This window comes from Bombus vosnesenskii, unplaced genomic scaffold, assembly GCF_011952255.1.
Source record: "Bombus vosnesenskii isolate JDL3184/JDL3185 unplaced genomic scaffold, Bvos_JDL3184-5_v1.1 scf7180000016274, whole genome shotgun sequence".
In the NCBI taxonomy this organism is placed as follows: domain Eukaryota; kingdom Metazoa; phylum Arthropoda; class Insecta; order Hymenoptera; family Apidae; genus Bombus; species Bombus vosnesenskii.
The window spans coordinates 3,326,537-3,344,024 of record NW_022884343.1 but is presented as its reverse complement, the minus strand read 5'-3'; the positions used below and the strand labels follow the sequence as shown (position 1 = coordinate 3,344,024).

At 38.5% G+C, this 17,488-nt stretch overlaps 1 protein-coding gene across 5 annotated transcripts in view; it reads right to left on the bottom strand.

Moving 5' to 3' along the window:
* LOC117242473 (ecdysone receptor) overlaps positions 1-17,488 on the bottom strand; it is a 191,183-nt gene that overhangs the window by 28,162 nt on the left and 145,533 nt on the right. Inside the window, exon 1 of one of the 5 annotated variants that reach the window (XM_033509174.1) lies at positions 959-2,929. The exons of the other annotated variants lie outside the window; for them this stretch is intronic. Within the exon in view, the coding sequence (XP_033365065.1) occupies positions 959-1,274 (316 nt within the window). The 5' untranslated portion in view covers positions 1,275-2,929. Of the gene's footprint in view, positions 1-958; positions 2,930-17,488 lie in introns of those variants that run through there. 5 annotated transcript variants of the gene reach the window in all.

Here is a 17,488-nt window from a genome sequence, read left to right as displayed (position 1 = left end):
AAAGAATTCCAAGGATTCGATTGATATTTCTTGCATCACTACGAAATTTGAAAAAATCGAGGTATTTATAACATTATAATACATCATTTGGTCTTTAATGGTTAATCAGAAAAAGTCAAGGCTTTTGACGAAGATTTTCCAACTTCTCTCTTCTCTTTCTTTTCTGGTCGACTTTGTACAGAGGAATAATTTCAACTAATTAGCAATTTGTCAGCTACAAGTCGAGTAAATTAATTTTTCTGTGGATCCGGCAAACAAAGTAACTCTCCATACCAGCTTCTTTCTTTTTTTTTTTTTTAGTCAATTAAAAGTTTGTTATATAGAAAAACCGTTTTCATGTACATTCGTCAGATTTCCCGGACTCTCTGTAGAAAACACGCTCTCTTGCTTTTTAAATTTTTCTTTTGATAGCGTGCAATTGAAATATGACCATACATATCTGTAACTTTTGCAAACTCACGAAACTAAAATAATATTTACAAGTGTAAAATCATTAGAAATCACGAAAAATCACTAGAGACGCCTAGAAACTTGTATAGAACTATAACGTATCTCTATTTTAGAGTAAAAATATACGTTATTACAAACAACTACTTAAAATATGTATAGAGCAATCATAAATAAACTATCGTATCTAAGAAATGAATCATCTAGCGAGTCATATATCTATTTTACTCCAAAAATAACGATTACTAAAATAAAATAAGATTATTATCAAACATAGAGTTACATTATAAATAAAAGAAATTATATCTAAGAAACGAACTATCTGACAGACTTTCTCAAGTAATAGGTTAAAATTCAAAACAAAAACCACGTACACACATGTTACTCTCCCTCTTAAAAAAAAGAAACTTTCGTAGCGCCACCTGGAACAGTCCTGGCACGCGGTAAACGGTACAAGTAGCACTCGTGCGCTTACGCAACGCGACAGATACGAAAAGTGTCGAGCACAAACCTTCGACGGGGGTGGTGAACGGCGACGCAGGATCGGTGACCGTTGGCAGCACTGTAGTAGTCGTTGTGGCGGTGATGGTGGTCCGATAATGATCTCCGTTCGTCTGGAGCCCCCGATGAAGGTCGAGATCCCACAACTGAAGCTCTTCGTTCTTGACAGCTGCACTTTCAGGCGTGGATGGTTGAAAATTCGGCGGTGGCGAGAGTACGCCGCTGCTTGACACTTCCGGGCTCGACTCCTGCAGACTTCCGGTGTGCCTGTTGCCCCATCGTCGCTTGACACCGGCGACAGGCACACGGGGCACCGCCTGCAGCATATCGCCAGCCTGCTCCGCCTTCTGGACCACCGTTTGCTGTTCCTTCGGCTCCACCGTCTCAATTTTCCCCGTCACTTCCGCTGGAGAAAAAATCTCGGCCACCGCGATGCACCTTCTCACGCGCACCTACGCGCTTGTACACACGTGTCCACCAGTCTCTTCCTATTCGTCGATCCGATTTTTCTTTCGAACGAAGGCGCGCGGGTACACTTTTGTTTACACGAGGTACGAGGCTACTACGCTAGTCGTTGACCTCGATAATTCGTTCAGCGACCGAAATTGCGGCAAGGAATACGAGGTCAGGGCAGCGCGAGCGAATCGATTCACTGTCAAGAGTCCATGGTCCCCGAGCTCTCACGCATCGTCTGTCTCGCTTGGCCGCGCTGCTTTTCCTCGTGCCCCTCTTCCTCTTCGCAACAGAGCGCTCTGCACGTATACACATACACGTAGTATGCACGACGTACGGTGTGTGTCTGTGAAGAACGTAGACGGGGGAGCTCGTGACGGGAGACGTACGATCGTCTTCGTTTCGCCTCGGTTGCTCTCGTTTCTCTTTCTCTCTCCCCTGCTCTCGACTCCTCTAATGGCGGCCAAGCAGCCACGGAGTGTCGGTCATCGAAGAAACGGGGTCACGATCGCGCAAAAGGGAACGCAGCAGGCGCGGGCGGTGGAGGGGGGAAAGTGGGGACGGAGGGAGGGAGAGAGAGAGAGAGAGAAAGAGAGGACGCACAGCCAGCCAGCCAGCGGGCGAGCCGACGTCTATCTCTCTCTCTCTGTATGTTGCAGGCACGCCGCGTTTGCTTCTGGAACGTCAACCAGCCGAGTAGCCGTGGTAGAAATGCATGATTTTCACTGGCGAAATTCTCGTTGTCTGAGGCTGCGCGCACGATCGACGAGGAACCGACAGCCAGATGAGTATATACGTGTGTATCGAGGTCACCAGAAGAACGTGTATACGTTCGTTCGAGCGAGTCTCTTTCTTGTTCGCTCCACTTTTCTGTCACGCTGATATGCGGCGGCCACTCTTTCTCCCTCTTTCTTCTCGTTTTCCTTCGTCTTGTCTTCGAGTCGATGATCGTCTCGCTCGCTCTTATCGGACGACCGAGTTTCACGCGGTGTCCTTTTCTCTTTCTACTTTCTCGTTTTCTCTTCGGCACGTACACCACCAATGCTCGAATTACACGCTTTATATATATAATATCGCGTATGTGTATTTCGACCGATGCGTAAGCGATCACTGCGGAACAGATGAAAAGAATTGCAACGCCTTCCGGACTTCAATCGAGCCCTCCATGCCGCGCAACTATCGTCATTCCTGCACACGTGTGCATAGCCGACAAACGTGCGGGAGCCGCGCGACGCACAACAAAACACGACGATAGTGTTACGTTACGTCACACTCAGGGCATACACACACGCGTACGCACGAATTTCAATACATACCGGTAGCTCTTTTAAGTATGTATAAGTAATACGACCAACGAATGCACACTAATAACAGGCATACACACAGTGCACAAGAATGTTACGTGTTCCTCTTTATTATTCTTCTCTATTCCCCTTCTTCGTGTGTGAGACGAATACGTGTGAATACGGGCTGCGTGTTACGCACGCGCCTATACGACATTCAACGATGTTACTGCGTCTACGGTCCGACACTGACTGAAGTCGTACGGGCTGGCCGTGCAGGCACGAGGGTGCCCGCCAGGCTCCGACGTACCTCGGCCGACTATCGACCAATCAGCGCACGACTTCTCGCTACTTTCACTGTCGCGCGTACCCTGCACCGTAGGGTGCCCCATACCTGTGCCGCGCAAACGCGATGTTTTCTGCGCTACAGCCTCGATATGTTTTCCACCTACGCCGTTTTCATTTTTTCCCCCTACCAACGTGTGTACGGTAGATTCTGCGTCAGTGTTACTTTTTTTAGGGAATCCTTTACGACATAGTATCACAATATCTTGTGATACGTATATGCACTTTTGAGGTCAGTATACGGGGTGTTGTATAAAGGAGGAGGAGGTAATTCTAGGTGGAATAGGAAATTGGAAGGATAGTATAAGGGTTTTTTGTCTGGCGCATCGTTTGTGGGAAAATTGAGATCGAACATTTAGAATAGGTGTGCGCTAAATATTTTCAACTACTGTTTTTTTGAAAATGGAGCATTAAATGAGAGAAATCTATCGTACATTTCCGACTTTTTTTTTTAAATAGAATTATGCACTTTTCAGTTATAAAATAATTACTAGAACTACTTAGTATTTACAACGATAATTCCTTATCAGTATATCTTGTAAAATATGATTCCAAAATATGATATAATATAGGGACTGTAACCAAATCAAAAATCTCAGTTTCTTTTACAATTTTGAGATCGCTATCTTTTCTACGTGCTTCTATTTCATTCCTTTGAGATTTACGTCATACAGAATCTGTGTAATCTGATTCTTTATGATATAATTTTGAGGCTATCACGTTTATGCGCGATTTTTCTGTATTGATTATTATACATTTCCAGCATCTTTTTTACTTTTTTGAAGTTGAAGTAGTTGAGAGAGAAGACAAAAGGTACTGTAGTTTTCTTGAGAACGTATCAAATAAATCTAACGTCTTAACGAGTTTTTAATGTCCCCCTCGAGAACAGCATACTAACTCAACTGCAATCCGTTGCTCAGTTTCGTGGAGACGTAATTAATTCGGAATTTTCTCGAATATTTATTATTCACTTTTTATGAGTAAACGTTTTTCAGGACTTGGCTGACAGCTTGCTCTGTTAAGCAGAATACAAGCCGTTATAACCGAAGATTTTCTGAAAAGCATACGCCCACAAAGTCCCCTTGATGCAAATCTCGGCCTTTACATTCGAGAAAATAGATTCTTCCGTAGTTGGAACTTCAATGTGCGGAACCTTGTATCTTTCCAATGCGTTTCAATTAACAAATCTTGGATTTCGTTGAAAATGATATTTCTCAGCGTGAGAAATTGCAATTTCCAATTATATGTTACTATTCCGCTATTTCAGAATTTTTTTATAAAAAAATTCTGAATATTTTTAACTTCTAAAATTATTCCCTAACCTGTTTTGCACAAAAATAGAAAAGTTTCGTTTTCTTGGAGATTCTTAGTCATCGACTTGACCTTTCACCTGTATCTTTTATTATTTTCATGAATATCACGAACTTGGCCGTGTCTTGTAACAAGAAACGATAGAAAAAGAGCCTGTAAAATGCATACTGTGCCTCTCCTACAAGACAATCCAGGAAAACAGAATAATCGAGAAGATATCTCGTTGAATGAAAATCGATAGTCTCCAACGAGACAAGAGATCCTCTTGATAAATTTGATGTGCGTTCTTGGAACCCAACTGAACACACCGTTGACGAAGACTAATCGATCGAATTAACTGTATTTAAACAAAATTTAAATAAAAACTTTGCCCTATAACTTCCGCAATAATTATATCCCTTAACTTAATAACTCTTCCATATTTTTCCTCCAACTTAAGATATTTTTTAAATCACGGATAGACCAAAAGTAAACTACTGTAAAATTTAATATTGATATTTTGTCTTTGCTTGTGAAGCAGCTTTTCAAGATCAGCCGGACGAGACTTGATGATTTGCTTTTGATGAGCTCAAAGTAGACGTCGGCAGTAATGGGCACTCGATGAAATTGATTATTTGAGAAAACCAGCTTAACTCCAGGGTTAAGCAAAGAATCGATTTCTAGGAAGATTCTGATTTACTCTTCGATGCAACACAGCATCGCATTTTCCATTGTTGCCACCGAAAACAAACTAGAACGAATCTACGCGTCATTTATTTAATGTTCTTTTTTCTCCGTGAAGAAGGCAAAATCTAAATTAGTTTTATAAAGTAGGGTGGGGGGAGGGGACCTAAATAGGAAATTGAGAAAATCGTAAGTCACGGGAAAACTGCCATAAGAGCGCGAAGAACGCGTATATACTAAACTTGCCTTATGCCTGCCTAGTATGTATATACTCTATGTATATAGGAACCAAGTCCCAAGTTGCAGAATGAGAGTTCGGTGGAGGGAGGCACCCTTTTACTAACTTGATGTTAGGGGGTTACCACCCTATTCGTGACGTCATCCACCTGTTACACCCTGAATAAATACACACGGACGCATGCGCTCGTACACCTACACACCTAAAACACACGCGTACAAACGCGAGCACACAGGTATACGTAGGATCTCGCCGGGAAACACGGTGAATGTCGCGGATCAGTGATGCGCAACCTGTGGTCCGTGACCCGTTTTTCAATGAAGCTACAGCCCCGTTTTTCATTAATTCACAAATTTTCAGGCCGTGCTTCAATGGAAATTACCAGCCTATCTTGTCCGATTCAATCGTTGTCCTGCCAATTTTCTACTTTTTCCAACGAATTCTGTAAATCTTACGAGCGCTGAGTATTGTATCGTATAGTATAATTTTGTACGGATGGAATTATCTTTTTTTCGAAGATCGAATTTTTCCGCCTGAATGTTTGTAATTCGATCTCTATATGTATGTGCAGTTCTTGTTATGTTAAATTAATAATATTACGGTTTTTATATTATTATAATAATTCATGTATCATACATTTTATATTTTGTGGAAATTGATTTTGTATCCATCCGTGGTACCAATCACGGATATATAGGGTAATTACTAGATTTTATGCATTTATGCATTTATAGGAAATTCAATATACAAGAGTGAACGAAATACGCGTAATATTGAAACATGTGAAAGATAATAACGAAAATAAAATCCTCAGTAACATATTAGTTACAATATTTAAAACAAATCTATATTTAATTCCCAATTTTTTTATTTGCATTCATAAAAATATGAATTTCCATGAATGCATAAATGCAACTCGATAATTATTCTTTCAATTATATATTAAGACAAATTTCCAGTCACACTGTATATTCATTAAAAATTTTTTAAGCAATTATTAATGAACATGTTATATAACAATCGATATAGAAAGCTTGCAAGGAGTTTGCGAACCACTGTAGCAGTTTCCACAGGGTGGACGAAGGATTCGACGGCTGGGCGCGTGTGGGTCTCGCTTCATCCAGCCAGGGCCATAGGGGTGGGTCATGGCCAGAGAGAAATGAGGACAACCCTCGGCGTAGGCTGAACCTAAAAGTGTGGCTGAATTTCTAAACGAAACCGACAGACTCCTGGAAACATCCTGGGTCAGCTGTGTAAGCTATTATGTCTGGTCAGGATTTCTATTTCTAAAAATTGTAGTTTCAAAAAAGGTCGGAATTTAACGGCCATGAGTTCAAAAGAAATATTGCTTTTGTGGAGAAACCGAAATTCCGACAAAGATGAATCGCTATGTATTTTCATTCCAGTGTAATGGTTTTGGTGATACACAGAAGATTTACAATTTTTTACAATTTTTTACTATTTAAATTTCGTGGAAATCATGTATGACTAAATATAGAACTCCATATTGTCGACATGGAAATGCAGCAATGTTACTAGCAAAGAATTAATATTAATTGTTAATTAATATTGATTTATTACATACAGATGATGATAACATTTCAGGTTAGAATGCTTAATTCCATTTAGTATTCTATACTCCACGCGATAAAGAGTATTATTAATTCCATCGTGTAAAATATGTAATATTATACATAATTAAACGACCATGCCACGTACAAAGACTTACGTTATTTATTACATATTATACGGTTATTAGTAAATTTTCATAATATTTAACAAAATACTCTTCAACACACACAATATGAAATTCAAATTTTCTGTGCGAAATATTCGAATACTTTCCTCAACCAGTGTATCTATATACATTGGCGTAATAATCGTTAACACAACGACTATTTACGCTATCTTTGAAAGAATTAATACACATACAATATAGACAGAGAAATTCGTCAAATACTTTCATGATCCGGTATACGTAGATGCAACAATTGGCAACGCGAAGACGTTATATTATTCAGAAAAATTGATATACTGACAGAGCTATTAAAATGCAATTTATCACACGAAACGCAGCCAGTCGGCTAAATCGGTGAGACGAATATACAGGGTATTTGTAGTCCACTATTAGAAGAACGGAAGAAGTCGAGAAGCGAATACCTATTATAGGTAGTACGCGATGCGTGACTAATGGCGGTAGCCGTAAAAAGAATCATGCGAGATGCTAGGAATTCATTCAGAGAAGTCGAACGCATTAACGTTGCACCGCGATAGCGCTTTAATAACAGGCGATCCAAGGTCGATATGGCTCCGCCACTGTGAAATGTTCAATGTTCAACGATTTCACTGCGTTTCAACCTGCAAGCAACTGGCCGCCAGTTTTATTTGCGCTACCGCCATTTTCTGGACCTCTTAAAATTGCTCTGCTCTTAGTAAATTGTCCGAGACCAAATCAAAGCTTTCTTCCTGATGGTAAACCGCGCTGAATTCACGGGCAGGCTGTTACCGTTGAAAGTAATTCGATCGAATGGACGTTGGTTATTTTCGCTCTAGGGAATTCAGCTCTAGGGAATTCTTGGGAAAATTCCTTCGGTGCATGGCATTGTTACATCGTAGCTGAGATACTGTATGGAATATATGTTTCGTTGAGAGTTAAATAAGTGTAATTAAATAACTAGGCAACAGCTAGGTTAATAGTTAAATAGCCTGATAAAAGAAGTACGTGAACATATGTGTATCGGAAGCAAATAGGAATAACAGTTGCAAAACAAATCCCTTTCCACGATCAGGATTTTAGTAAGTAAATTATTATTATACGTTTCTTCGATGATGATATCGAGGTTATGTGGATATCGAATTATCTTAATCTTCTAACCAAAATATTTTTTGCATCTAACCTCAGTAACGTTATACCAAAGAATAATAATATTACTATAATGTACAAGCTATGGAAATTTCTGTAAGTTTTTTAATAAAGATAATTTTTACTTCAATTCTTCTCGTACGTTCTCTTCTATTTTTCGCTGAATTTAGTTTCAGGTGAAGTCTTGGAAAATCAGATTAAAAAATTACATAGAAACAAACATAAATACTGTTGCTGCAAAGGTATTCTTAAGCAAATCTTTATAACGGTTATAAACAACGAAACACGATCTAAGTACATAAAAGTTATCGATACTAAGATAATACTTAAAATTTTGAATAATCTATATTTACTGTTAATAAAAATCTTTATATCTTTTATCTAATCACTGTACGTATCTACGATCTACAGAAAAGAAAGCCATAAATCTAAAAAGTACACAAACGAACTAAAAATATTGCTGAATACTGGTGACCTTAATTAAATTTGTATAATCTCAATATTTTAATTCTAATTTTTCAAAATTGCCATCTCCCAACATTTTCAGTTTTCAAAGATCTCTGCAACCTTTAAATCAATGGAACACGGTATATTTCGATGTTTAGACGGTTTTATTGCAAAATGACAGATTGTATATCGAAATGAGTCATGGATCAAAATCAAGATCAAGCTGATGTGAGCGTAAATATTTTTCTTGAACGAATTGAATATAAGTCTTGAGTATAAATCCAGTAACGTTAAACACAGTAGCATTTAGAAAAGGATAGTAAATGTATATCCTGCTGCTACTGTGAAAAGCTGAGATCAGCAAATTCGAAGATAAGAAATAAACCACATGGCTGGTCAAGAAATGTTATGAGTAACATTCCAATAAAAATCTGCCATCGAGTCTGAGTGCAACACCTCAAAGTGCACGACGCATAAATTAAGTGTGCGTTATGCAACAGTTTCTCGTCACCTATAAGCTATAGAGAATACTGACAGCTTGAACTAAAAAATATATACCGTCTTGATAATTACAAATCTACAAGTTCTTATCGAAGATCCCCTTAAAATGAAATTTCCATTCTACTTAAACATCACCCAAAAATCTCTAAATTTGTCTTTTAATTAAACAAACTTACGTAAGACCTGTGAAAAAAAATTTTTTTTAATTCGCGAATAAACGTTGCTATTTACAATAAGAACTGAAATTCTCGGATTAGACGAGGAAGTACGAGGAGTTTGGCCCAGAAACGAGACCAGAGGTCGGTGATACGTGTATCGCTGGTCAAAGATCTCTGCTCATGTGGCGTGCCACGAGGAAACGACTACCGCAACGCTTGTCCGGCCTCGTTGGATCGTTTAGCGTCGTTCACGAGCGAGCCTTAATCACGGTGACCTCGTGCCACTGTTTACGATCCGCGAGTCGTCACAGTGCTGATTCGACGTCATCAATTTTACCTTTCGTCGCGGCACAACTCCGCAGACTCATTTTTTTATTAGTCTCGTGCAACGTAGTATACGTGATTTAGAATCTACTTGCCAATAGTGCAGATAAAATAGAACTTGTTGAACTAAAAAATTCAATTATTATTTTGTGATTTATCGAATCTAACAAATTGTGAAATTTCACGTCATTTAGATTTTTATTTCAAAAATTCTATACCTTTGTATCACACGTTCTTACATGTATACTGAAAGTAGGCTAAAATAAAATAAAATAAAAATTGATATTCTGAACGAACTTGATTTATTTCTTTCCTCATATATATACATATATATACGTATATTTATTTATTTCCATGCTTTTGAAACTTTTAAGTGGGTGGAACGAACTATCAACTTCTCACTGATAGCCTAAAACTAACATTGATCTAGGTCAAGGTCCTAGAACGATAACAGGAGATTTGAAAATAATATTGCATCATTTGTATCCACTTTTATCTGTTAAATCGTGTAATACATCATGTTGAAAGGAAAAAGAATGCTGGAGATATGGAAGATAACGAAGATATCTCTTAATGCACCATTAGTCGAACCATCTCATTATTCTTCAAGAACATCGACAGAGTTGCCTTGAATTTAAGATCAGTTTTTCATAGAAAGATAATAATGCCTGCTATTAAACCACTTGGATCAGAACGAGGAAACAAGGCAAATTCAGATAGGATAAAAGAAAATGTGCTGTTACATAGGAAGCAACGTAAAAGAAACGTAGACATTAAGAAACACAGTTTGATCTGCGATCGGATTTACAAATGCAAATTGGAGACACGATTAAATCATCGTTCGAGATAATCAGCGGAGGTAGAGATAAAGAATGCGATGTTCTCACGCTCTGAAAGGCAGAACAACAGGATAAAATAAGGTGAAAACGCAACGTAGAGAGACGATTGTGCAATATGACGGAGAGGTGACCGGGTGTCAAGAGCACCAGAGACGTTTTTTCGTCGCCGCGCACGTATGAATATACACTTGGAAGTCTTCTCGTTAGTAGCATTATCGGTGACTAACGATCATGATCGCCAAGGCCTTTCGTTCTGCTCGGCTGATGCACCGCTCTACTTTGTTACGGGCTCTGTCTCTTTCTGCACGCCACTTTCGATTCAGCTTCGGTTATGTCATCATCTACTATACGTTGGTATTGTTCCACCTTACGTTCTGTTATTTAATCTATTTGCGAAGCATTTACTCTGTACTCGTCATAGATAAGAAGTTATTTCGTTGTTGATATTAAATGAATTATAATTCTATGTATATGATGATACTGTATAGAATGGAATGTATTTAAGGATATACAAAATTCAACATAAAATTAAACACAAGGATACATTTAATATCGAACGTATTTCGGAAAAAATGGAAGTAAAAGATGAATAAATCTGAGAGTGTATAAGATCGAATAAAAAGAAGAAGCTATACAATATTCTACTCATTTGATTTTGTGTCATGTTTTAAAATATTCTGATCTAGATAGAAAAGATCCTAACCTAGAAAAGCTAATTCCCCTGACAATTACACATTAACATCATAATATTTTCTGTGTTTTTATATATGTTTGTGGAAAGTAAAACGACACCACTGAAATTGTACTATGAAGATCCAGTTAAATAAAACAAGCTTCTACTAAATCCCATTAGAAACATAAATTTCCATATAAAAATCCAGGCTGAAGCCATCACGCTTTCCTCGGATCCTTCCTTCAACTCGAAACTCCTCATCCAATAGTTTCAACTTGCAACCTTTCATCAAATATCCTTGAAGGATGCACGACGAGAGAAAACAACCTACCTAGCCAGCGTGTGCTCTGTGTCAGAACCTTGAACTTGAACCTGAACCGTGGCAGACCGTCCCCAGCTCGGTTTCTAGGTTGATCCGGGTCAGGTGTGCCTCGCAATGGGCCTTCGAATTGAGGTTAGGGCTGCATTTCTCTCTGACCGACCCGGTCTACCTGTGAACCTTCGACGAATCGCTCGGGTGACCCCCATGCGAGCTTCCGCGCACGCGCCCCTTCGTAATTCTGGAAACGGGACAGCTGCCGTTCCGCTTCCTTCTCCTCTCTCTCTCTCTCTCTCTGTTGCACTTCGTCATCCTAACCCCGTATCGACCTTAGTCTGTCTTTAGGTGGCTCAGGCAGTCTGCAGCAGCAGCCACAGCTTTTGTCTCCTTGGTCAATGCGAACAACTGGGGACTTGCTGACGACACCTTTTTTTTGAAAAAATTTAGGAGCACGTATTATATTAGGTGTTACATGACGGCTGTTGATATTTGTAGATGATGTGTTGTAGGCTGTTGTGGTTTGGGCTGATTTTATGTTTCACAAGGTTCGCATACCTTTCATGACTTTGGGTTTCAACTATGTGGCAAAGGCGTAATTGTTTGAGTAATTCCGTTGACACAACCGTTCTAGCTTCGTAAATATGAAAACAATGGTCAGCGTGTGACATTTACCAACCTGCATAAATTAAATTGAACTATGAATAGAGGTTAAATCGTTATTAGATCAAACTATGGACAAGTTTCGGAAGCAATTTATTGGCTACGGTTAGTTGAGGCGAAAAGACAATTCTGTATTTTGAAAAGTTACGAAGCATCCCTGAACAATTGCAAAATGACGACTATTATGGTCCTTCTAATTGCTAAACGTTAATAGAACCAAACTGAAACGCGAGTTAATTGGCAGGAAGAATACGAAAGAAGAATTTCTATGCGTCCATGTTCAATAGAAAGAGAATAGACTATATCCCTATTTTAACTTGGCTATAGACACTGACTCTCTTCGTGTTGATCGTACTTATCGAACGAATAAAGAAATTTTGTTCGTTGCTTGGTTCAACCACGGACTATATATAGTATAGCATAGCAGAACATCCATGTTGAAATTCTTTATTCAAAAGACAGCGAACAAAGAGCAAAAGAGCAACGAACATCAGGCAATCTGTTGAATAAATTGAGGTATTCCACGAAAAGGAAATCCAGGAAGAGGAACGACATCTGTTCCGGAGGCCCTGACCGCTGGGCTACCACATCCTTCGCTCGCTATTACGCGCTCTGCTCCTCCATGTTGAAGTTTCGAATCTGACGATTTTATGATCTTTCGTAACATGCGATATATCTTTCTTTTTCTAATAAAGAAGATACAAATTTTTTATAATTCCATGCTTCTTAAATTTTTGAAAATAGATTTTAAAATAGACGCCAAATTAAATAGATGAGCCTTATGTAGAACGTGACACATACATAATAGAGGCCATAATAATGATACAACGAATACAGAATACGTCACGCGTATATAGCGAGAGACCTCGCACGCTAGTCGTTGAATCTTCGTAAAATAATCGGTTTCCGTCTCGAGAAGAGGCGGTTCCGATCACAACACGCGAGAAACGAGCCGCGAGCAGCGAGTCGCGATGACTGGTAAAAATACCGGTCGAGTGAGTAATTCCGTGGAAGAGCTGGCAGTTCGAGAAAGAGGGGCTCATGGTGACAAAAGAAAATATGCGTCTATCGGTTGCACATGCACCGAACGGCCTTGAACAAGCAGCGAAACCGACCGCACCTTTCCTTGCGTGCGACTCTTCGGCAGCTTCAATTTCTTTGTTCAGACTGTATTTTCTTCCTCCGATTGTACGATTTCAATCCGGTGCTTTGTAGGCTGTAGCCAGATGGTTTTGAGACATAGAAATATTTTCTTTTGTGCAGTTTTATGATGATGATTTGAATTGTATATTGTTGATTCAACAAAATGTTACATTGGTATATTTAATGTTTTTGGTGTAAAAGTTGGATTTAAATTGGTACAGACTTGATTTTCAGGTAAAAATAAGAAGGTTCGGTGAGATGAATTTCTTTCGAAAAGTGAGTCGATTGAAAGTTACAGGAGATTGAAGTTAGTAGGGTTTGTTGCTTAGTGCAGCGCCCGACAAATTTTAAACGCGGATAACTTTGATGTGGAAGCTGCTTTCGCAAAATTTCTTTTTTCAGTGTTCGTAGTTTTTCGCGGAGAACTTTTTTAAACCTAGTCTGTTGTATTTTAAGCACGAACTTTCTAAATTTTTAAAATTTTAATAATTCTTCCCTTACCTACCTCTATTATCTTTGGTCATTTGCAAAGTGGTTCGTTAAAAAAATAGAGAGAAATGTATAGAGATCTTTGTGTAAATTTCTACACAGAATTTTTTTAAACTCGGTATCTTCTATTTTGAATCCTAACTCTCTGTAGGCGATTTTTTGAAAACGTCAAAATTTTAATAAACAAACCTTCCTTTTCCTGTCTCTTTTATAAAAATGAGAAAAATTCGAGAAGAGTTTACAAAATTTACGGAATCCATATACTTTTATCTCCAACACCCAACGGCGAATTAATATTTTTTAATTAATGCACGCCCGCTGCGCGTAAAATGGTTCTATCTTGATATTACCATTATTATTCTCGATAATCTGTGCTTCTAATCGCAAATTGTCGGTGTCTCTGATGTTACTCGGCAATGTGGAGGAAACCGGACATGATTACGGAGTCTCTTGAAGCTTCGTTGAGCATCGCGAGGTCTCCGCCACGCATCAGAGTCTCTTTTCTCTCTATTCCCCTCTTGTTTTATCGCCACCCTCGCTCTAACATGTTTTATTTGTCATTTTTTCTCGCGTTAAATGCTCACCTACTATTTCCATTCGCCTTAATTCGTTTTTTGATTCATTCAACGAGCTATAGCAATGAATTCGCGAGAAAAATGACAAAATCGGAATTTTCGATCCAGGGACCGTAACATAATATGTGTTCATATTTAAAACTCACCATGTTCGTAATGTTAAACTGTTGGAGTTTGGTAATTCGAATTATCCAGAATGGTAAATAGTACTCACCTGAAACAGAGAGAAAATAAAATTAACCATGAATTATTTTACAGCAATATTGTCAATTCTCTTGTATATCTTTGCATAATTTTTAAATACTTTCTACGAGAGAAATTTTCTAATAATTACGTATATTGGAATATAATTATAGTAGAAATTTTTAAATTCTTAATTATTAAATATTCTAATCATTATAAGAAAAATTAGGTGTATTAAATATTCGTATAGAATACCGAAAATATCTTTCTAAATATAGAGGAGAAATTCACGAATCAAAAATTCAATTGCACTGCGTTCACGTGTAATTAATTAATATTCAGCTGGGAGGTTTTTAGTAAATGCTAATGTTAATTGAGCTGCCATGAGAAAAGCAGCGTTAATTTCCCGGGATTTATATCGAGCATTGGAATTTATTTGCAGGGTCACTTCGAGGGTGACGCGTTCAGCCACCTGTTGTTCCTTTCCCACCGCTGTGTCCACCTAATTGCCATAGTTACTGAGGCTTCGAGTTCTCTGTTCTCTACCTAGCGACAGTTCGACCTTATCTGACGCTGCTGAAACCTTTGTTCGACTTACCTGTCCAATACGATGCGCTGGGTGGCGCCACTGACGTCAAACCTTAACTTTCCACAAATTATATACAGGGTGGTTGGTAACTGGTGGTACAAGCGGAAAGGGGGTGATTCTACGCGAAAAAAGAAGTCGAAAATATAGAATAAAATTTTTTTTTTTTTTCAAATTTTTCCATCGAGACAACGATCTACAGTGAGTTCCGTTATAACGTACCGCACGCGTACCGAGCGAAAATTCAAAGTCGATTGTCTCGAAAACAAAGCCTCAAACGAAAAATTGTTATTCTATATTTTCGACTTCTTTTTTCGCGTAGAATCACCCCCTTTCCGCTTGTACCACCAGTTACCAACCACCCTGTATATCTTGGAAAGGCCATCAAGGCCACAAGAGCAGAGGAATAAAACGTAAAATTCTATTGTTAATTCGAAGTAATTATTTTCCAATAAAATTTCATTATTTAAAAAAATCATCATTCGCCAGATTTTACTTTGCACCGAAAAAAGGAGCGTTAGAGAAAGTAACAAGGAGAGTCTCGCTTTATTATTTCTAGGAAATCGACGTTCGTTTAAAAATCACCTCTAAAAAGAAAAGAAAAAAAGAGAAAAATTGATTTTTAACTACCTTCGCGAATATATAGAAAAGTAAAGAAAAAAATAATCGCTATTGTCAAACGAAACAGCGAACACAAAGATCGAGTAACTTGGGCAAAAAGCGGTCAGGTCGGTTGATCGATTATTTCTTTTTCTGCCGTTGGCGATTCGATTCGTCGAATTTAGTGTACCTGTTCGCGTGCAGCTGGCTTTTCTTTCGCGCAAAACGCGCACAGCAAAGAGGAGATGTTTTGTGGAAGCGGAGCCAGGGGCCTGGTCGTGTCTCCGACTCGTCGTTGCAAGCAATCAGAACATTTTGTTATGGTAATTTCGAGACGAACTCGGCCGGACGCCGACAGAGACTCGTCACAAAGGACGCAAAGCTGCGGCTATTTACATTTTTCGCGAGCCATGTCCGTGAGAAGTTTCGTTCCTGTTTCACGAATCGCCCGGCTCAATTCACACGTGAAATTCACACCGAGCCAATCGCTCGTTCGATATCTGCAAATCTCCGGATATCATGTTACAACTGGACGGATCGTCTTTCTATTTTTATTACGTTGGCAACTAAGTGATCACCTAATGACAAAATCCGTAATCGCTCAGTTGCCAATCCAAAATATTTTCCAATCGTTAATATCCAGTCTTGAACGATAATTCACGATATTAGAAATGATTAATAACGTTAGAAAATTGACAAGCCATATACGAGTATAGGTATATCTCACCGAACAATTACAAACTTTCCAACCTTCGGTCTATTTGATATTAACAATCTCGTTGCTGCTACGCAACACCATCTGACAAATAAGCTGGTTCTCCGCACTAAAATTGGATCTGGTTGACAGAGTGTGTAATTTCAAAAATTCTCCTCTTTCCCCATTATTACATACATGAAAAACGAATAATCTCATAATACACGAGTTTCGCTATTCCGTAGAAACTTCAAGCCGCAATTCGTAATTATTAAATGTCAGCTAACGCGTAACAAATGATCGTACGTTTATTCCACCTGGGATTAGATTCGCTCGAGAGAGTATGGAATTTCGAAAATGGATTTTCCGCCAGTCGAATAGGGAAAATCTAATCGATTATACTTTCCTCCTCTATGATATCCATTAAGGATAACGCTCGTGGCAATTTTCACATTTTCCAGTCGCCAAGCTTGCCAATTAATCGAAGCAACGAATCCTTCATTCATGAATTTCCAAGAGGTAAGCGAACCGCGCCTCTTTTCCCTCTTATTCATGGATGCTCAACGGTGTACATAAGAAATACGGCTTTAATTGGCCGTCACGGAAGGTTAATTGGTAATTTCTCTCACGCTCGCGAAGCGTCTCACGCGGATTTCTGCTTTGTCAGACATCCCCCTTTTGCGTCCGCCGCTTGGTCAGAAAAGAACCTCTTTCTCGACGTGACTGGGAAGCAGAGAGCAGGAGGTCCGTTCGTCTCGATGAGAATTTTTACAGACATTAGGCGAAAGAATTTACCAAATTGTAAAGTAGAAATTAAATAATAAAAACGAATCAGGCGAAAGCATTTTTTTCACTTGTCTAACCACAACGTTTTGCTTTGTAATGGAAATTTAATAAGAAATAAACTGTGGATATTTGTGCAAATTTTCATGTACATTTTTTACTAACACAATTAAAACAGAGAGATTTCTCTCGCCTATCAAATATCGTAACAAGACTGGTTTGTATCTTTGCGATATTATTATTATTATTATTATTATTATTATTATTATTATTATTATTATTATATTTATGCAAATACATGTTTCTACGAAAACAATTGACAAGATGTAACCTGGATAGAAAATTGTTTAACGAGTACTATATTTTATGTATTTTTACATGTTATAAGAATTCTTTTCATCTTCAATTTT